General features: G+C 42.3%; 1 protein-coding gene across 2 annotated transcripts; it reads left to right on the top strand.

Moving 5' to 3' along the window:
- Nucleotides 1–2443: 2443 nt before the first annotated feature.
- LOC134213525 (uncharacterized) lies at nt 2444–21292 on the top strand. Of its 2 annotated transcripts, none has more exons than XM_062692668.1 (5): nt 2444–3687; nt 19526–19598; nt 20045–20525; nt 20757–20903; nt 20966–21292. In XM_062692668.1, the coding sequence occupies exons 1-5, from the start codon at nt 3256–3258 to the stop codon at nt 21045–21047; spliced, it is 1215 nt and encodes a 404-aa protein (XP_062548652.1). In that variant the 5' UTR covers nt 2444–3255; the 3' UTR covers nt 21048–21292. The 2 variants fall into 2 exon arrangements, with proteins under 2 accessions (XP_062548652.1, XP_062548643.1); XM_062692659.1 differs by having other exon boundaries at nt 2448–3687; nt 19988–20525.
- The last annotated feature ends 569 nt before the right edge of the window (nt 21293–21861 follow it).

The following is a 21861-nucleotide window of genomic DNA, read 5'->3' as shown; positions in this document are numbered from 1 at the left end:
TTAAATAATCGATAGGGCGAATAGAAAATTTTGTCGAGAAATCATGCAGCAATTGATGCATTATTAAATAATTAAATGTGAACCAACTCAATGTTAACAAAGTAAGGATCCATTTATGATCTCATTTAACCTAATGTCTGTTTCCATATCACGAAACGTAAAATTTGGCAATTTAATTGGTACAATTATGATACAGGTGATTCGAATTATTTTTTGACATATTGAATCATTAATGATAACGTAATCCAAGTCAATCTAAACCAAGCATTACGTACGATCGAAAAATAAAAGGCTCATCACTTCGACAGTTCCGCATAAACTTTATGTTCTCGCCAACCGGTAATCACGATGCACGGTATAAAGTTGTTAATCAATCCGGCAGCCGCCTCGCGTTTGTTTTTACGGTCCACACGACGCTTAGTGAAAGTAATAGAACACGGCTAGTTCTGCGCCGGGAATTGATTAACATCAACACTGAACTTGCCGTTCTGTGGAGGCGACTGCCATGGCCACTTTCCACAATTAGTTTTGGATCGCGATTAGCTGCAGACACCGAACATTGGTCGCAGACCATGGGCTATATTTTATTATTCGAAATTTATGAAACCCATCGTAAGCGGTTATCGTTGATTGCCTTGAGGTAACTTTTCCATCCGTGAACCGATCCATCCATAATTGGATCGGCAGCATTAAACATTGGCGGTGCTTTTTAATCAGCACCGGATGAAACGTTGAAAGGCAAATATTTCCGGTTGATCGGCGATCAACGACATTGACATTGCAATTTTCACGACAATCGTCTGGACCAATCAGAGTGGAAATTCGATTTTAAGTGTTCAATCCAAGAGCTGCTAGTAAAAACTTCGTTCTGATATTAGTACGATATGACACCATTCAAGCGATTATTCGGAATCGCTTCCTGCTGCGACAATGCAGTGACATAAGCATTCAACCTAAACAACCATCGGCGCACGTGAACACATGGGAAAAAATAAATTGACTTCACCGAAAGTGTTAAGGGCAATTGAATTACATCGATTACATATGATAACAACAATAATTATATCGGCGCGCTCACTTCGCGGGAAAGACACAGCGGCAAACGAGTGACTGTTGTGTGTGGGTGAGGAATGGAAAACAAGCATGGGAATTAGTGCGAGGATGCTTGTAGGAATGCGTGTAGGGCCGGTCGCGGTGGTAAAGCGGAATTCGGGCGGAATTTAGACTCATGTGCATTTGAACTAGTGGCTTAGTACGAATCAATTATTTTTTCACGATCACGAGAAGGGTTTGTAATGTGCATCAAAAGGGAATACATCCGATGTATTTGCACATACGTGATGCCAGTGGCGTAGCCAGAAAATTGGTCTGGGGGGGGTTTTCTGAACATTTTTTTTTTTCGAAAAAAAAAATCTTCCAAAAATGTTGTCTCTGGGGGGGGTTTTAACCCCAAAACCACCCCCGTGGCTACGCCACTGCGTGATGCACATAGTTCGACATACTTGGAATAGTGGCCTTTTCATCAATTTCGCAACTATAACTTTGAATTCAAGGATAGGTCTTCCTGAACTTTGTATCCTGTCAAAAGCATCACGCCGGAAGTAATTTTAGCCGGCAGCGGTGGCGCCAATTAGCGTGGCAACATTTTTAAGCCCCCCAAAACCTACGCGATTTCATCGCACGACTCTATCGTTGGGTCACTGCATGCAATGTTCTATTAACGTTTCCGTACTAATGGTGTCATTTATTATTTAATGAAATTTAACGAATTATAGAAAATATCTCCATTTTTATTGGGAAATTCTTTGGCATTCCCTCCAATTTGTTTAGTTCAAAACGCAGCTTAATTTGGATCAACTGAGTGATCCATTCCTTCAAGCTTGTCAGTTTTTGTACACAATCGTCAATGCCAAGTCCAACGGAAATCAAACAAAAATAGAAGCACGTGCTTATTTGTATTGCTATAAGCGGGGTCTCCAGTAGCCTTTCGAGCAAAGGCGTAGGATTGCTAATCCGGAGATGGCAAGTTCGATTATCGATCAGGTTTAGGATGTTTTCGGGTGGGGCATAGTGCATCCTTGTACTTGCCACACAGATACATACTCATGCATTGGCGGGCATTGAAAAGCATTCAATTAATAACTACGGAAATGCTAAAGAATGCTTTGTTTAAAATCAGGCTAAGTTGCAGCTTGAATGTAGAGCCAAAGAAAAACAAGAAGATGCTCTGACTAAAAACTCTAAACAAACTTGATAATGCCATTCTCTCGAACAACCGCCTAAATAAGCTTCCACCGAGAAAAAAGAACCTGTTCACCTAACTACAATTCGACAAAACACAATAACAAACGCACCACAACAGCTGTAGAGTAGGTTAGTTTTACTTTATCAAGGCACCCATTTCACTCGCAGACCAGGCAGGCGAAACCTCGCAGAAGGCCATGCTCCACGCTCGAATCGAAACGCTGAAAACCCTAACCATAGTAGCGTCTCGATTCCGAATAATTTTCCACCCCATCCATCGTCGGTCGATACTTAGTAGGCGCATTAGTCCATTTTGAGCCACCATCCGAAACGGTTTGCTTTGATCAGGCTTAGAAACAAAAAAAAGCAGTAATTGACCCGCCGCGATCGCTATCATCGATATTGTTCTGCATTTTTCCGCACTTGTGGAGCTCTGCGTAATTCTCACGCGGAAATCCAACTGCCAGTGCACGTTTTTCGGTGAATTAAATCCGGTGGCTCCATTCTACCGCATGCAGCTTGGATCCATTTGAAGAAGCAACATCATCATCATCGTCTTCGTCATCGCAAAGCTTTTTAATAAATAATTGATTTATTAGTTCCATTGTTGAGCTGGAGTTGGATGCTGTGGATATCGAACGAAGAACGTGTAAGAATAGTTCGCCTGTGCGGATTTGCTGAGCGGCACAGAGTCAAGGATACTTCAACAACAAAAGTTCGTTGGCTGGTCCCACGCGGTGCACCTGCTGAGAAACGTTGCGATTGCAAAGAATTTTCTGCCATCAAGACATTCAGCAGCCACCGTTGAGCTCGATCGGAAGAGTGCATTCGTTCCGGTGAAATAGTTCCACTGATTGGAAGCTGTGTGTTACAAAGAATCTCGCGAATTAAAAAGGTGTGTTGGAAAAGGGCAGAATATGATCATTTGAGCGCGGAGACAAGCATGAAGAAAGCTCTTAAGCCAGTTGTTCAGTTTGACAAAGGTTTAGTAGCGTTTAGTTTGGCGCCAGAATGCCCTCGAGTCCGATAATGGTGGAAAACATTATACTGACGGTGATGATTGTGCTGGGTTCCTTGCTTTCGGTAGTGCACAACGATCCGGTGCGAAGGTTTCAAAAAGTGACGAAGTTCGAAGAAAATGAAGCCACCCCAAGTCAGGAGTTAGATTCCGGTGAATCTTCAACTCCAGTGCTGGAGAACTTTACTGAAATTGAGCATGGGAATGCAACGACGGAAAATGAAGCGGACAGCGTTGGCATCAGTACGGTGATAGTGAAGATGAAGCATTTTGGGACGAAGAATTTTACGTTTTTGGAACCGGATCATATTCCGATTAGTGATTTCATGGGTCTGGACGAGAATTTGGATCTAGAGTTGCTGTTCAGTGAGCAGATGCAGCATGCAGATTTTAAGCCGAATGAAAGTCCGGTGCAGAACGTTGTGGTATGTGAAAGTTTAACAAACTCCATCACTTCATCTACCCTCTTTTGAAACTGGCTTATCCAGGCTATTTTTGTGCATCATTTACGCAATTTTGTAAGTAAAAACAAAGTGAGTGAAGACAGATACAAGTGATCAAATAACAAGTCCAAATTCGCAGGAGAGATTTGTTAACACTTAAATTACAATTTAAGTTGCTTGACCCAGCAGGTATTTTTCTGCAATTTCCACTTCCAGAGCTAATTCTTAAGTTCCTTTAATTCGGTAATTTACTCCACCAACGATTGTCAGATTCCCTTTCCGTGTTCTTCTTAAGTAGAACAGAGCTCCCAAGCTTTTCATTTCAAATTATGCAAATAATATATTTAAACGTATTCAGACAGTTTGAAATTCGACTTTTATTCGACTTTTAACTTTAATTGTATTTTATCATCTTGAAATTGTTTAGTAATTTATTGGAAAAGCCTCTAGGAATTCTTTAAAATGTTTCTCCAAAAACTTCCAATTCCTGAAGCTCCTTGAGGATTTCATTCAGCAGCTTCAGAAATTCCTTCAAACATTTCTTGGAATATTCACTTTCTTCTCCTATTTATTGCTCTACATTCCAACTGGTCAGCTTTTCCACTTAATATTCTGTTTGCATTTCCTCAGTTATAACATAAAGGCTTTCCTATGCCTGTCATTGCATGAAAATGTATGTTGTGTGGCAAGTACAATAGATACAGTTTGTCCAGGAAGTCAAGAATGTTTCCCACCCGAAAACATCCTTGAACAGACCGAGAACCGAATTCGCCATCTTCGGATTGACAATTCTACGCCTTTGCTCGCAAAGGTAACTGGAAACCCTTTGATCGCAAAGCTACCTGGAATACTAATTTAGATATTATTTTAGAAATTCATCCAGGATAACTTTCGGAAAAGCTTCCTGACACTTTTTCTCATAAATGACTTAAGATTTTTTTTAGAAAATACCTGCAGGAATTCCTAGAATTTCTTACAGAGATTGTTTCGAGAAATCCTCGGGAAACAAATACACAAAATCCTTCGGAACTTCCTCCACGAATTACTTCGGAAATTCTCTTAGGATTTCCTTCAACCTGAATCCTGAATTATTAAAAAAATCTAAGAAATTTCCCTCTGGAATTTCCGAAGAATTTCATCCAGGAATTCCTTCGGAACTTCCTCTAAGACAACTTAAGAATTCACCTTAAGACAATCCTCACGGAATCCAAATTAAAAAGTACTCGCGTTTTCAAGGGCACACCACTCAATGCGGAAGCATCGCACAACTGTCATTTTTATTAATTCACGCATGCTGCGACGCATCAAAACTAAAATAATAAAATTTGAAAATGCGAGTAGGGGGAAAGACGGCTTTGGCAGGTTTTGTTCTATTATTGGCAGGGGGTTTTTGTCGACCAAATTTTATGAAACTTGGCCACAATATTCTTTGATATGCGAAGAATGTTTAGGCCAAATTTGAGCCTAGTCAGTCATAAAAAAAAACCCCTGCCAATAATAGAACAAAACCTGCCAAAGCCGTCATTCCCCCTACTTTTAAATTTGGATTCCGACACCGACAGTATTGTCTTTAACCCTTATAAGGCAGACGAATCTGAACAATAAATTACAAAAACAACAATAAAACACAACGTTTACATGATATCAAACTTAAATGTATGTTTGTTATACATTAAACAGTTCAGAAACATTGAAAAATTAATTTTAATTTAGTTGCCACTGCCTTGCAAGCGGGAAAACAGGCAATAACAAAAATAAATAAAAGATTTTTAAAAATTAGGTTTTACGTAAAACAAATCAAATCAAGGCCCATTTCATTTTTTATTGGAGAGTTCTAGTCGGAAAACGCATTATAAGTAAAATATTATTTTTTTGCACTTTTGTTCACAATGAGGGACCCTTGAAAAAAAACGCAACTTCGTAAAAAATCAAAAAACCAAATATACAAGACAGACAAAACCTTTTTCACGCTAATCACGCTAATAATCGTCCAAGGGCAATTCAAATGTCAAACTGTTATGATGTTAATGAAACTGTATTTTTTTTGTAGCTGATGACGTCTTCTCTATTGTTTTGAACGAAATAAAACTCGAGTAAATTCTGTTGCAAATTCGTGCAAACAACTGAGCAGTATTCCATTTATAAATTTTCCAACGAAACTGTTCGAACTTTTAAAACTATAACTGTTTTGATAGTTCATGTACATCCAAGGACAGGCAATGATGCCAGATTTATTCATTTATATAGGTATACAAGGTAAATTCAAAATAATCAATTTAGGGTAAAATCAATATCATAACACCTTCCTTTGCTTCAAGATAGCTCTCACCATACTGTTTAGACCTCCAACTCGTAATCGCCCTGCCACAGCGGACGTCGGGTAGTGCGCTTCGGACGACCGGGGGTATCTGGGCGCACTGTTGATCGGCCTCTGATGACGGATACTGTTCAGCACTTATATGCTGGAGTGCTGTGGCCTTCTCCTGATGGTTCGAACTTGATTGAAGACGACTTATTGGCTCCTGGTGTTTGTACCTGTTGATCTCTTCGACTGGCCGCACTGAGGAAGCTGTCTGCGGATGTTTCGTCCTGGCGATCTTCATTGTTGTTGTGCGATTCTGCAGTGTTCTGGTATCCACAGAATGCAGACGTGTTTGCATCCCGCAGATATTTTCTGTTTCTACGATACGTCGTTTCTCCTACTTGCACTCGGTAATCCCGATCGTTAAGAACTTCAGCTACCCTGCCTCTGGTCCATTCCGTAGTATTCTCTGGCTTCAGCTGCACGTACACTTCCTGTCCTAGTTGAAGTTTAGGCAGCTCCTGCACTTCACGGTCGTGATGGAACTTAGACTTCACCTTTCTTGTTTCTTTAGCATCTCTTACTCGATTTGAATCCACCGGCATTATTTGCAGTTGGTGTTGCGGAACTGGAAAAATCCCTCTGGTTTTCCTGCCCATAAGCTTCTGCGTTGGAGAGTACCCGTCGGACTGCGGCGTGTTACGTCATTCCAGAAATGCTAGCCATATATCCTTTCCTTCTTCTAGAGTTCTCTTTATCACGTTCTTTCCAATCTTGACCGCTGATTCCGCCTTCCCGTTTGCTTCGTGGTGGTATGGAGCACTGGTTGAATGCAGGATGCCGTACTCCCTCATGAATTTCATCCACTCTTCGCTAGTGAACTGTTTAGCCGAATCCGTGATCACTAGGCGGGGAATTCCGAAACGGCTAAAATTGCGCTTCGAACAATCAATCAGCGACTTCGTCGTTTGATTGGTGATTACGTCGACGTCGAAAAAATTCGAGAAGTGATCGACGGTGATCAACAGAATGTACTTCTTCGCCGCTATCGAAATTTCTGCCAGGTCCATCGACACTATGTCATAGGGAAAAGACGGTATTCGTATACTCTGCATTGGCTCATTGGCTGGACAAGGTTTGAATTTGTTACACGCCTCACACTTCTTGACGTAGTTCCGGATGTGGTCGTTCATGTTGGGCCAGTACACCACCGTTCGCGCTTTTCGAAGTGAACCCTGTTCGCCCTGATGACTGCTCTCATTCGACTTTTCGCTGGAACCACAATTCGTTCACCTCGCAGAATTATCCCATCTTGCATCACCAGCTCGCTGTGGAACGGATAGTACGGTTTCGCGCCCTCCGTTACCGAATTCCTGTCCTTTGGCCATCCATTCATTATGTAGCACTTCAGCGTTGTTCAAATTTCGTCCTGTTCCGTTTCCTTCTTGATGTGTTTCAAATCATCCTGTATCTCGAGATTCTGCAGTGTGTTGACCTCTTCAACCGCTTTCCACAAGGCGTCCATTTCTTCGTCATCCGCTGATTGCTCCATGTTCACGTTCCTCTTCACAATTTCTTCCGCTTCAGTGTTCTTCTCGCACTTTCCTTCTCCTAAACCTCGTTCACACGTGTGTACGTCGTGCACACTAATAATCCCCAGAGCTACGCATGTTTTGAAGCCTAAGAGTGGCATCTGCAACACTCCCTTTGGAAGTTCGACCACTTGAAACGCCACTTTAAACCTTTTTCCACTGCTTTGGTGTCGGAGCACTACGACCCCAATCGACGGAATCATATTTCCTCCAAAACCTTTGAGTTTGGTTACACTGGCTTCCAAGTCGACTGCTCTGCCCACCAATTTATGAAGCTGATGCCGCGAAATCACATTGCAGGATGCGCCTGTGTCTACCTGACACTTAGTTGCCTTAGGATCGGCTTTTTCGTAGGCAAATTTCACTTCCGTGGTGATCTTCTTCTCTACCACGTTCACATTCTCTACAACCGCAATTTACTCGGAATCCTCACTACTTTCGCCCTGATCATCTATCGTTCTCACTCTTGCCGTACGGTTTTGTCTGGAACGAACCACCCTCTGGCCATTCTCTTCTTCTACATTCCTCCTCGAACGGCACACTTTCGCGAAATGGTTTTGCCTATTACTAGTAACTTAAATCATTTCTAGTGAGAAGTGAGATACTTACCTGGATACCTGGTTGGCCACAGCTCCGATACATCTATGCCTGGCGTATTGTAGAGCTCCATAATCGTCGGTCTTGGACGATTCACAATATTTTCTTCTTTGTATACTTGATAAAGCTTATGATTCATGCGTCTGCGCCACACACCATTTTCTAGTTTCCCTCCGAGTATTGTACGCAGCACTTTTCGCTCGAAAACCCCGAAAGCTCTCCGGTTCGCCTCTTTTAACGTCCATGTCCATAAAGGGCCAATCAGTGTTTTGTATAAAGCAAATTTCGTTTCCGTATGCATGTTGCGGGACCTAAGCTGGTAATCCGTAAAAGGCCCTATTCGCAACAGCAATACGTCCTTTCACTTCACGGGAAACGTCATTGTTACATGTCACAAGTGTCCCAAGGTAAACAAATTCTCCAACAACTTCAAACACATCCCCATTAAGCATTACCTCTGCACCAACACCACTAGGTCTTCCCCTATCTCTACCTGCCACCAAGAACTTTGTCTTGGTAGAGTTAATGGTTAAGCCTATCCTTGCCGTCTCTCTCTTCAGTGGGACAAAAGCCTCCACTACTGCTCTGCGATCGATTCTTATAAGGTCGATGTCGTCCGCAAAGCTCAGGAGCATATGCGACCGTGTAATGATAGTGCCGTTATTCTGCACGCCAGATCTCCTAAAAGCGCCTTCGAGCCACTTAGAATATTTTACAGTATACTGTAATTTTTTACCGAACTTTCAACAGCTGAACGTACGGTAATCTGTTCGGTAATTCAAACAATTACCGAACGTTCGGTAATGGAATATTTTGATGAACTGTCAAAAAATACCGTACAGTTCGGTAACCAGATTTTTGATGATCTGTCAGAAACAACCGTACTGTTCGGTAATTTCTGGATCGCCTGTACTGAACCAATTCGGTATTTTTACGTTTTAAGGATTTAATCAATAATTTTCGGATTGCATTTTTTCTGATGAATCAATACTAAGTGACAAAGATATATACACTTTTTTTATTCTTGATTGTCGGACAAAAAACAAAAACATCAAGGCAGCGCGTGCATAAAGCATGATCATACCATCCAGCGTCTCGATACCCAGAATAGTACCAATCATATATCTCAAACGCCGTCGGAAGTCCGATTTCTACCCAGTATGTAAAGATTCGCCAACATATAGCGCAAGCAATGGTCCGGAGCACGAACGATGATAGTCGATTGCATGGGAGTGAAGTTTTCTGCAACCTGTGCATGGGAATATTAAAAGAAACGTACTTCAAATGTGCATTTTAAATATGGTTAAATTTAACTTGCTTACTTTCTCAAAAACACGTAATTTTCTGAACGAAATTTTACTTTCACTTCTTCAAGCTTTAACTTCCGACAAAGACAAAAAAAATTTTCCTCGCCGATCACTGCAGTCCATGGACTGTAAGATACTGATTCAGAAAATAATGGCTGACAGTTTGACATTTGATTCCAGTTTACCGTATTTCGGTAATTCACCAGACATTTTACATTTTGTTCGGTGATGTGCTTACCGTATTCAGTAATTGTTTATTTTTACCGCACGAATTGTATTTTTTTCTACCGAAGACGTGAATTTGATTTGAACTTTGCGGATCGTTCGGTAAAGTTTTACAAAACTACGGTAAAACAAATTATATTTACCGAAAAAATGGTAATATTTAATGTTTACCGAAATATTTCGTCAATTTTTTTACCGAACAGCAAAATCGATTCTAAGTGTGTAATGTTGAAAAATAAATTAGAAAGTGTCATCACCCTGCTTCAATCCGTCTTAGGTCACAAACGAGGTTGACACTTCGTCTGCAATCCGAACACTTGATTTCGATCCTTCCAGTGTTGCACGTATCAGTCTTATCAGTTTCGCCAGAAAACCATGTTCGGACATTATCTGCCACAGCTCATTTCTTTTAACTGAATCGAATGCTGCTTTGAAATCAATTACCAGATGGTAAGTCTGCAAGTTGTACTCCCGGAATTTATCAATTAACACTAAACTGCGAGTGTGGGGATGTAATGCCAATAAGAAGAAGAAGAAGTAGAAGTGGAAGTGGTGGATTGATTGATGCAGCTGCTCACTTCCGTGTTTGAGAAGCTTGACCGCGATCTCGTCCTTCCCAGCAGCTTTACTGTGTTTCAGCTCATTTAGAGCCTTCTTTACCTCGTCCAGCGTTGGTGGTTCCACAGCTTGACCGTCGCCTATGTCCATCTAGCTCCTCAATACATCTTTATTTCCACCGTTCAACAAATCTTCGAATCTTCTTTCCACCTGGCTGCCACCATAGTCTTGTCTGTCAGCAAATTCCCCTCTCGGTCATTACACATGGCGGGCACGGGCGCAGTCTTATGTTAACGTTGCCAGATCCGATGGCATCTCCTATCAGCTCGTTTAGCTTCTGTTGGTTCTGTTCAGCAACTCCTTCAACTGATAAGCGTTGTTCTTCTTCTTCTTCTTCTTCTTATTGGCATTACATCCCCACACTGGGACAGAGCCGCCTCGCAGCTTAGTGTTCATTAAGCACTTCCACAGTTATTAACTGCGAGGTTTCTAAGCCAGGTTACCATTTTTGCATTCGTATATCATGAGGCTAGCACGATGATACTTCTATGCCCAGGGAAGTCGAGACAATTTCCAATCCGAAAATTGCCTAGACCGGCACCGGGAATCGAACCCAGCCACCCTCAGCATGGTATTGCTTTGTAGCCGCGCGTCTTACCGCACGGCTAAGGAGGGCCCCGCGTTGTATACATATTGAAACGCATCGTTCTGTTGTTTCGAGAATTCGTGACGCTGGAGAGTCACGTCCGAATTTTTGCAACTACAAGCTTGTGATATCTATAACATCCGAGAAATATCGTCCATCAACCAGCACGAGGTCTATCTGTGAGCAAGTGACTCCACTCAGATGTTGCCAGGTGTGTTTGCGGATATTTTTAGGTGCGAAGTAGGTACTGCTTATCGTCATCTCTCTAGTAGCAGCAAAGGTTACAAGTCGCAGACCATTATCGTTGGTAGCGGAATGAAGGCTTTCCGTACCAATGAAAACCAATACGTTGAGAAACTGAATAATTTATAATTCGCCCGCAAGGAGGCGCTACTGTATATGAGAGATCAGTTCTTCGATATCTCGGAATCTGTAAGATTTAGAAAGTTGCTGCCTTCTACAAAGTTGTTCGAAGATTGGAAATCAATATGTTGAAAAGCTAATTAGTTTAGAATTCATTCGCAAGGTGGCGCTACTGTACATGAGAGATCATTTTGGTTTGATATTTTGGGATCTATTGGTTTTGGAAAGTTGCTATCTTCTATAAAGTTGTTCGAGTCTTGGACCATAAGGCGAAGCTAGTGTATATGAGAGATCAGTTTAATTCGATATTTCGGGATCTGTGAAATTTAGAAAATTGCCGTCTGCAATAAAATTGTTCGAGGACTGGAAACCAATATGTTGAAAAACTGAATAATTTAAAATTCATCCGCAAGGAGGTGCTACTGCATATGAGATATCAGTTCTTCGATATCTTGGGATCTGGGGGATTGAGAAAATTGCCGTTTTCTTCAAAGTTGTTCGGGGATTGGAAACGAATATGCTGAAATATTGTGAAGTTAAATATTTATCCGTAGAGTAGTGATAGTACATGTGAGACCACCAATTTGATTATATAACCTCGGATCTGTAACATTAGAGAGTGGCCGTTTTCTTCACAGCTGTTCGAGGATGAACATCATTATTCTGAAACTGTTTAGTTTGGATTACATCTACTGGGTGATATATGGGTCAACCAGTTTTGTTAGATATCGCAGGATATTTAAAAGTGCCGTCATTTACAGTTAATTGGAATTTGAAAACCAATGTTTTCGGAAAAGTGTGCTTGATAGTCATATAACTATCGTTTCTGGCTCATACACAGGAGGCCTTGGGTTCGATCTCAGGCCCATTTCATTCGCCTATTTTGTATCTTTTTGTATATTTCTCATGTTACAGGAATCGCTAGAACAAGAAATGGATTTCCGTAGCGTTTCCATTTCAATCCTGTACCTTCAACTTGACTAGTCTAATAGTAACTGTTAGTTTTGGAAATGCAGGAAAAACTTGTTTCTTACATCCAATAAGAATTCCGTATTTTGTTTTCCTATCACATCCCAACAAAGTTTTTTATCTGAAATAGCTTTTTTTTGGCCAAATAAGACCAATATCTCTCGAATACCTGATGTGGTTATTATCATCAACGACTACTATTTAAGTATTATTATGATAGAATTCGTGGGCCCTCCTTAGCCGTGCGGTAAGACGCGCGGCTACAAAGCAAGACCATGCTGAGGGTGGCTGGGTTCGATTCCCGGTGCCGGTCTAGGAAATTTTCGGATTGGAAATTGTCTCGACTTCCCTGGGCATCGTGCTAGCCTCATGATATACTTACTTGATACTTGATACTTGATGGGCTACAGCTCTTCGATGAACCTACGCCGAATGGAGTATCCTTCTCCACTGGACTCGATCCTGGGCCAATCGCTTCCAGTCGCCCTGAACATTGAGCGCCCTCAGGTCCTCTCAACTGCAAAAAGCCATCGTGTACGCGGCCTTCCACGAAGCCTGCGGCCTCTTCCGGGTTCTCTACTAAATATTATCTTCGCTTGACGTTCTTCCGGCATACGAACAACGTGACCAGCCCACCGTAGTCTGCCGTGTTGTATAAGCTTAATAATATCCAGCCCTTTGTACACCTGGTATTTATTTATTTATTTATTCAGACTAAGGCCGAAGTGGCCTGTGCGGTATATAAGAGTCTTCTCCATTCGGCTCGGTCCATGGCTACACGTCGCCAACCACGCAGTCTACGGAGGGTCCGCAAGTCATCTTCCACCTGATCGATCCACCTTGCCCGCTGCGCACCTCGCCTTCTTGTGCCCGTCGGATCGTTGTCGAGAACCATTTTCACCGGGTTACTGTCCGACATTCTGGCTACGTGCCCGGCCCATCGCAGTTGTCCGATTTTCGCGGTGTGAACGATGGATGGTTCTCCCAACAGCTGATGCAATTCGTGGTTCATTCGCCTCCTCCACGTACCGTCCGCCATCTGCACCCCACCATAGATGGTACGCAGCACTTTCCTTTCGAAAACTCCAAGTGCGCGTTGGTCCTCCACGAGCATCGTCCAGGTCTCGTGTCCGTAAAGGACTACCGGTCTAATTAGCGTTTTGTAGATTGTCAGTTTGGTACGGCGGCGAACTCTATTCGATCGGAGCGTCTTGCGGAGTCCAAAGTATGTACGATTTCCAGCCACTATGCGTCTCCGAATTTCTCTGCTGGTATCATTTTCGGCAGTCACCAGTGAGCCCAAGTACACAAATTCTTCTACCACCTCGATTTCGTCACCACTGATGCAAATTCGCGGTGAGTGGCTCACATTGTCTTCTCTTGAACCTCTTCCTATCATGTACTTCGTCTTCGACGTGTTGATGACTAGTCCGATCCGCTTGGCTTCCCTCTTCAGTCTGATGTAGGCTTCCTCCATCTTCTCAAAGTTACGTGCCATAATATCTATGTCGTCGGCGAAGCCAAATAGCTGGACCGACTTATTGAAAATCGTACCACTCGTGTAAATCCCTGCTCTTCGTATTACCCCTTCCAAAGCGATGTTGAATAGCAGACACGAAAGACCATCACCTTGCCGTAACCCTCTGCGGGTTTCGAAGGGACTCGAGAATGCCCCTGAAACTCGAACTACGCACATCACCCGATCCATCGTCGCTTTGATCAACCGTGTCAGTTTATCCGGAAATCCGTGTTCGTTCATTAGCTGCCATAGCTGGTTCCGATCGATTGTATCATATGCGGCTTTGAAGTCAATGAATAGATGATGTGTGGGCCAAGGATGTTATCGATCATTTAGTAGTTTGTCAATAACTCATTGCAGAGGCTAATTTTCAAAATGTGTTGTATGGTGGACTTCTAGTGCAAAGGTTTATCTACAACTCTGCCTAACAGTTCGTTGTTTGAATTTCACTAATAACGAAGCTGTAGCTCTAGTAGCAGTAACTTAGACTAAATGATTACATATTTTGTTATCATTTAGTATAAGTATAGCAACTAGCACCGTAACTCCTTTAATAGTGGAATTCGAACATCGACATGTGAAAGATAGTTGTAGAAAATCCTTCGCACAAAAAGTCCACCATACAAGACATTTTGAAATAAGCCTCTGGAATGAGCTATTGACAAATTACTAAATGATCGAACGAAGATTACTAAATGATCGATAACATCCTTGGTGTGGGCACGTTGTATTCGCGGCACTTCTGCAGTACTTGGCGAATGGCGAACACCTGGTCCGTGGTGGAGCGTTCGCCCATAAAACCCGCCTGGTACTGCCCCACGAACTCTCTTGCAATTGGTGCTAGTTGACGGCATAAAATTTGGGAGAGTACCTTGTAGGTGGCGTTCAGCAATGTGATTGCGCGGTAGTTGCTACAATCCAGCTTATCGCCCTTTTTGTAGATGGAACACACGACACCTTCCATCCACTCCTGCGGCAAAACTTCCTCCTCCCAAATCTTGGTAATGACACAGTGCAGCGCTCTAGCCAGTGCCTCACCACCGTGTTTAAATAGCTCTCCTGATAGTTGGTCAATACCAGGGGCTTTGTTGTTCTTCAGCCGGCGAATCTCCTCCTGGATTTCCTGGAGATCCGGAGCCGGTAGAATTATATCCTGCACGCGTTGTCCCAGGCCCATCACCATACCGCCATCTTCGTCTGCCACATCGCCATTCAGGTGCTCTTCGTAGTACTGCCGCCACCTTTGGATCACCTCACGCTCGTTGGTAAGAAGGCTCCCGTTTATGTCCTGTGGCACGTGGCCCTTACGTGAACGGTTCAACTTCTCATAGAATTTTCGTTTGTTATTAGCGCGGTACAGTTGCTCCGTCTCTTCACGGTTGCGATCTTCCTGCTGACGCTTTTTCCTCCAGAAAATCGAGTTTTGTCTGTTCCGCGCCTGTTTATATCGTGCCTCGTTCGCCCTCGTGCGGTATTGCAGCAATCTCGTCCAGAATCGCCATCATACCAGTCGTTTCTCTGATCCGAGGGCACCGTGCCAAGTGCAGCGGTTGCGGTGCTACCAATGGAGGATCGTTTATCTCTCCAGCCATCTGCAAGAGACGCTGCGCCTAGCTGCTCTTCCGTTGGGAGTGCCACTTCCAGCTGCTGCGCGTATTCTTGGGCTAGTCTACCGTCTTGTAGCCGCCCAATGTTAAGCCGCGGCGTCCGACTTCGACGCATGTTGCACACCGTCGAGAGTTTTGAGTGCAGGCATACTGCAACGAGGTAGTGGTCGGATTCAATATTCGCACTGCGGTAAGTGCGGACGTTCGTTTTTTTATTGTCTTTATTAATGAGGTTTTCGGCCCTAGACCGGTTCACCTCAAAACGGACGTTCGTGATGTCGGAGAAGAATTTATCGTCGATTAGAACGTGGTCGATTTGGTTTTCCGTTTCTTGGTTAGGTGATCTCCATGTGGCCTTATGGATATTTTTGTGGGGAAAGAAGGTGCTTCGGACTACCATTCCGCGGCTTGCATTGTTTTGAATATGCATTGGGTTTAGACAGTTGCTGGGATTGCACCCAAGTAACCAAGAGTTCCTTTAAGAGTACGTTTTTCGCTTAGGCAGCTCAGTGAAGCTGATTAAGCTAAAAACGTACTCTTAAAGAAGCTTTTGGTTACTTGGGCATTCAATAGCCTAGTGACGAAAGATGGAAGATGCGCAGTGGAATCGTGCTGGGCCCATAACCTATTGGATATATGGAACCCCCTTACAAAGGAAGCACAATACTAGAGTATCCTCCAACCCATGGCAGGCTACTAATTGATACTTTTGTCAAGATCTGCAGCTCTTCCTTATTTTCAACAGATCGCTTCCTAATCTTGATGTTAATCGTTAATTTATCGTTATCGCTGATAAAGTTAATTGTGTTCAACGTAATCGCTTGCTGTGATAAAGATGAATCAACTCAATTATTATTGCAGTTCGATAATTTAACGTAAGTTAACTCGATAATCTAACGATAATGGGTCCACGCATACCAGGAATGACAATATTATGAAACTAAGATAAACCTCCGATCTGTTTTCACAGGGTTCTAGTACTAATCGTCCCCTTTCAGGAAAGCATACGATCAAAATATTGTATCGGTAAAAATTTAAGAAAATTAGATTTCAAGATTTTGCAGGGGTTAGATATATAGGTTGAGATAGGAAAACATTGTTGAAATTCAATTTCGCATAATTTTTCGTGATATAACTCACTGTTATCTGATTGGCTGAAGAGGGTTGTATTCATGATTCCCATTATTTCCTATTGAATATACGCATTACGTCGGACTATGGGCTTGAAAGTTATGGCCAAAATAATAATAATGTATAGAAAAATCACTTTTCTGGCATCTATACTCATCCGATGTACCCGAAACAAATTGCGTTCGACGTGAAATTTTAAAATGGGTATACACGGATTCAAAAATTAAGGACCTATCTACCTATCAGTGATATTTTAAACCTTTCTTATATGCTTTTCAGCTCCTACAAAGGCACGAGAAAGGCATCATAACCGCTATGTGGAGAGCTCTACACTATGAACTTCTTAAATAATGCTTCATTTTCAACATCAACCATAAGTAGAATCAGAAGCATTATTTTCCACACATCAGCTTTACATAGGGGATATTTTTATCTAGTGGAAATAAAAACAAGGACAATGGAATAGATTTAATCCATAAAATGAAATTTAAACAGTTTTATTGTTACTCTTATGATGGTCACGACAACCTCTTATAGGGTATCAACAAATTCAATACAATGTTTTATTGCAGTTTTATTACTACTCTTAATACGGTTTTAATAACTTCTTGTAGATTGATCCAATAAGCCGGAAAGCTATCTTAATAATGTTATGAAGAGGTTTTGGTGGAGTCATTAGTTTTATTAGCAACTGGTCATGAAAACCTCTTATAGAGCATGATAAATCTTAAAATGTTACTTGGGGAAGCTTCCAAGCCTAATTGCTTCCGAGCTTCTTGAAAGGTGACTTACGAGTCTTTTGGAAGGAGGTTTCCAAGCCTCTCGAAAAGAAGCTTCCAAGCTTTTGAAAGTAGCCTTCCAAGGCTCTTGAATGGCAGCCTTCGAGCATTCTAAAAGAAGGCTTCCGAACCTCTTTAATGGATGCTTCCGAGCCTCTTGAATTGAGACTTCTGATCCTTCTGAAAGGAGGCTTCCGAGCCTCGTGAATTGACGCTTCCGATCCTCTTGGAAGGAGACTTCTAAAATCTTAAAAGGAGGCTTCCAAGCCTCTTGAAAGGAGCCTTCCAAGCCTCTCGATTGGATGCTTCCGAATCTCTTGAATGAAGGCTTCCGAGCCTCTTACAACGAGGCTTCTGAGCATTTTTGAAGAACGCTTCTGAACCTCTTGAAGGAGGCTTCCGAGCTTCTTGAATGGATGCTTCCGAGCCTCTTGAATGGAATTGAGACTTCCGAACCTCTTTTATTGAAGCTTCCGAGCTTTTTAAAAGGAGACTTCTGAGCCTCTTGAAATGAGGCTTCCAAGCCTTTTGAAGGGAGGATTCCGTGCCTCTTGAAAGGAGGCTTCCAAGCTTCTTAAAAGAAGGCTTCCAAGCCTCTTGAAAGAAGGCTTTCTAACCCCTTGAGAGGAGGCTTCCAAGCCTCTTGAAAAAAAGCTTCTAAGCTTTTAAAAGGAGAATTCCAAGGCTTTTGAAAGGAAGCTCCAAGCCTCTTGAAAGGAGGCTTCCAAGGCTCTTGAAAGGAAACTTCCGAGCTTCTTGAATGGATGCTTCCAAGCCTCTAGAAAGCAGGCATCCAAAGCTCTTGAAAGCAGGCTTCCAATCCTCTTGAAAGGAAGCTTCTGAGCATCTTGAAAAGAGGCCTCTAGCGCTAGTAACATTTTTGTTTTATACTGGTTTTATAGAACTCTCGCTTAACTTTTCAAAAGGACCTAAGTAACATTTTTTTCATGAATTGATTTGAATACTGTAATCGATAGCTTTCATGTTGTTCTGTTGATTGCACTATTCAAATTAATTCATGAAAAAAATGTTACTTAGGTCCTTTTGAAAAGTTAAGTGAGAACTCTTGAATACAAATAGTGGTTTTCAAAACCGTTATAAAACCAAGAATATTACTTGGCAATCCTCTTGACAGGAGGCTTCAAAGAATCTTGAAAAAAAAAGCTTCCAATCTTTTGAAAGGAAGCTTTCAAGCATCTTGAAAGGAGGTTTCCAAGCCTTTAGAAAGGATGACTTCCGAACCTCTTCAATAAAGGTATCCGAGCCTGTTGAAATGAGGAGACTGTGTTGAAACGATTTTTTTAGCATTTTTGAAAGGACGCTTCAGAACCTCTTAAAATGAAGCTTCCAAGCCTCTTGAATGAAGGCTTTCGAGCCTCTTGAATGAAGGCTTCCGAACCTCTTGAAAGGAGGCTTCTGAGCCTATTGAAACAAGCTTCCAAGACTTCAACGCTCTGTCCTTCCGATATTTTGATATACCATTCGCCATTCGCCTTGTAAGATTACTGCTCCTGGAATTCATCTCATAGCTCCGATATTGGTCTCACGAAAAACAAAACATTGAAAAGGTATTTGGTTTGTTAATTATTTTTGTGTTTTTTTTTCAACAGTGAGCACGCATGTTAGCAAAAAGAAGCTACGAAATTGGTGCCGTATATCTTTGTTTCGCGATGAGATGAATATATGTTCAGTGAGATGGAAAACGGAACAGGTCCCCTATATGATGTAAAATACAAAGTTTAGGAATAAAAATTACACAATTATCCAAAACTTATCAATATGTTTTCATTGGATTTATAATAAATTCGCCATTACGCATTTTTGTTCGAGGTACACCCTGGTGCCAGCAAAGGTACCCCCAGGGGTACATGTACCCCAGGTTGAGAACCGCTGCTCTAATGGTCATCTATCCTATGACCTTGTCTTTTCGAACAAGGAAGTTACTAAATGGAATTTTGAATTGTGTAAATTTCATAATGACTTGTTCTCGAATAATTTAGCTAAAAAACGAAACGCTCATTAACTCAGAATAATTAAATAAATAATTCTCTGTCCTGATGGCACGTTCATTAATTTTGAAACAGGCCATTTACCATGTCTACACGCGCTCAATTTTTGTTAGATGTATTAATTATTTTGGGAAACATGCGCTTAAAATGTTCTACATCATTGCCTAATACAATCTGACACTGCTGATACTCACCCTCAATGTACACAAATTCCAGGTCCAGATCGATGACTACGACGACGACGGAAACTCGCAGAGCTATTACCTACACTCCTCGCCGTACTCCGAAGGTAAGCAAGAAGTCATTGGCACCGGGTGCAAATTACCGCACCCGACAGATTGGACCACGCTTGACCGATTCCGGACAAAAACACACCGACCGGCATTGGATCGAGGGAGTCCTACACGATCACGTAACTCTAGTAACATACATTCATGCATGCGCATTCGTAAACAAACGAAGAAAAAAAACTGGCACGGAATCGTACTTTCGCACCAATTTTCCTCAGGCGAAGGTGTCTACATTGTGAAATGTGGATCAGCACTGTCTCTACCCTTATTTAGACTTCACCCACATAATATGTAAATACAATACTTTTCTGTACCACGCATGTAAATAAGCCACTTCACTTTCTGTTTCTCTCTGGTGGAATTGGTTGGTAATTTATGGACACACAAGACCCCCGCAATGGATCCTCACCCAGCTCAACGTCAACCATCTCCTCACGAGTTACAGACTTCTTCCGGGACGTGTTGCAACGGCTCGGAGTCTACAAGTACATCGTCGACTACCAAGCGGATCAGAAGCAGAAGCCTGGGCAACTGGGTCCGAAGATTCCCCACAGGTTCCACCCACACCTCATCAACACCCCGAAGGGTATCCGCAACCTGCCGAACCATTTCGTTGAACAGGTGACACCGTCGCTGACTTCCACCGGAACAACGAGCTCCTTGGGAACGGCTGGGAGCTCGACGAAGCGCCCCTCACGGCCGTTCAAGACCACCGTCGGTGGGCTTTTCGTTCAGTTTAAGCAGCGCATCAAAGCCATCTATCCGGGAACGGTTTGGTGTGGCGATGGCAACCAGGCCAAGAGCGAAAACGATATCGGGTTCTTCTACATGACGGATACGTGCTGTCGGGCTCATGATCTGTGCCCGGCGGCGATCGCAGCCGGGGAGCAATTCAATCGGCTGAAGAATAATGGATATTTTACAAGGTGGGTCTGGGTGCTTACTTGGGAGAGGGTTACTGGAAAAAAATTGCTTTGTAGGCACTGTCAATAGATCCCGTAATGCGAAAAACAGTTCAATCTCAAAATTTTACGGAGGTATTTTTTATCTAAAGGTGACAAAGGAACGTTAAAACGGCAGGGAATAATTTTCACTTGTCCAAAATGCTTGCATGATATACTCGTCAATATAACCCTACCATAATTCTACTATTTTAGATCTCATTGCGACTGTGATAAGCAGTTCTACAACTGCCTCAAGAATGCCAACTCCCTGGTTTCGAACCAAATCGGATACACCTACTTCAACCTGCTCAAGCCACAATGCTTCCGCCACGAGCACCCGAAAATGGGTTGTTCTAAGAAGTAACCCATTGGAGCCATTTTATCGATACAATTGTATTCTCATTTTCGTCTCTTTTCTTCAGAATCAAGGGAAAATGCCTAACCTATGTGGTGGACGAAACCAAGGATAAGATGTGGCAGTGGTTCGACAACCTGATCTACTAAAAGCGTTAGATTTATTCCTTTTTAGGTTGCATCAACAATCCGTGTGTATGTGCGTAATGTGTAACTAACTGCGTTTGAGACGCAGTCTTATTTATTGTAATTATCTATCTAATGGGTTCAAAGCAGATAGTTCTGCCAAACAATTCTCCAGTCAAAACTGGACTTAAGGGGAGTAAGAAGTGCAAATGTGATACTAAACGAAACAAAGCAAGAGTTGCCAAATATATCGTAAATTAAGCAAATAACCATAAGAGTCATTTATTCATCGTCTAATTAGAGAAATGGGTTAGTGTTCAGTGTTACGCAGGTCAAGCCCCATTTACTCCGATAGAAATTGCCTGTGTCTAAACACCATGTTGATGCCCAGTTTGCGTTGATTGTTGCTAATTGGAGCAGTGTCGGTTGTTTCCAAAAACAAAAGCATTTTGCAGATAAGTCATACCATGGGCTTGCACGTTTGGTTGCAAAAAGCATTCCATAACGGTCATTATCATTACCATGGTCGATGTACCGTACGGTGGAACGCGAGTAAGTTTGAAAAGTGAATTAAGCTGTAAGTTGGATACTTAGTAAGTTTTGTCGATTTTTGTTCCAAGTTGTAGATCATTTGGAGCATTGGCGTCTAATGTAATTAATTTGAAGAGAAAATTTATGCAATCCTATGTCTTTGGACCATTTAGCTCCTATCTTAATCGCGATCTACTCAGATAGTTCCCGAAGGCAGGTTTAGCCTAACCTCTCGTAGAATTCTCTCCTCCGTGTGGTTTTGACCAAGGAAAAAAACTGACCGAACCCACGGGCTTTGGTATTTGGC

Source organism: Armigeres subalbatus, chromosome 1, assembly GCF_024139115.2.
Source record: "Armigeres subalbatus isolate Guangzhou_Male chromosome 1, GZ_Asu_2, whole genome shotgun sequence".
Lineage (NCBI taxonomy): Eukaryota > Metazoa > Arthropoda > Insecta > Diptera > Culicidae > Armigeres > Armigeres subalbatus.
The sequence above is the reverse complement of the archived record's forward strand: the minus strand, read 5'-3'. Positions and strand labels throughout refer to the sequence as shown.

What these genes read in the sequence shown, in the direction of transcription:
- LOC134213525 (XM_062692659.1), top strand. Translation starts at nt 3,256, where the DNA reads ATGCCCTCGAGTCCGATAATGGTGGAAAACATTATACTGACGGTGATG. An exon ending in GTCCGGTGCAGAACGTTGTG is followed by an intron (nt 3,688 to 19,525) that starts GTATGTGAAAGT and finishes CACAAATTCCAG; the next exon opens with GTCCAGATCGATGACTACGA. An exon ending in AATAATGGATATTTTACAAG is followed by an intron (nt 20,526 to 20,756) that starts GTGGGTCTGGGT and finishes CTACTATTTTAG; the next exon opens with ATCTCATTGCGACTGTGATA.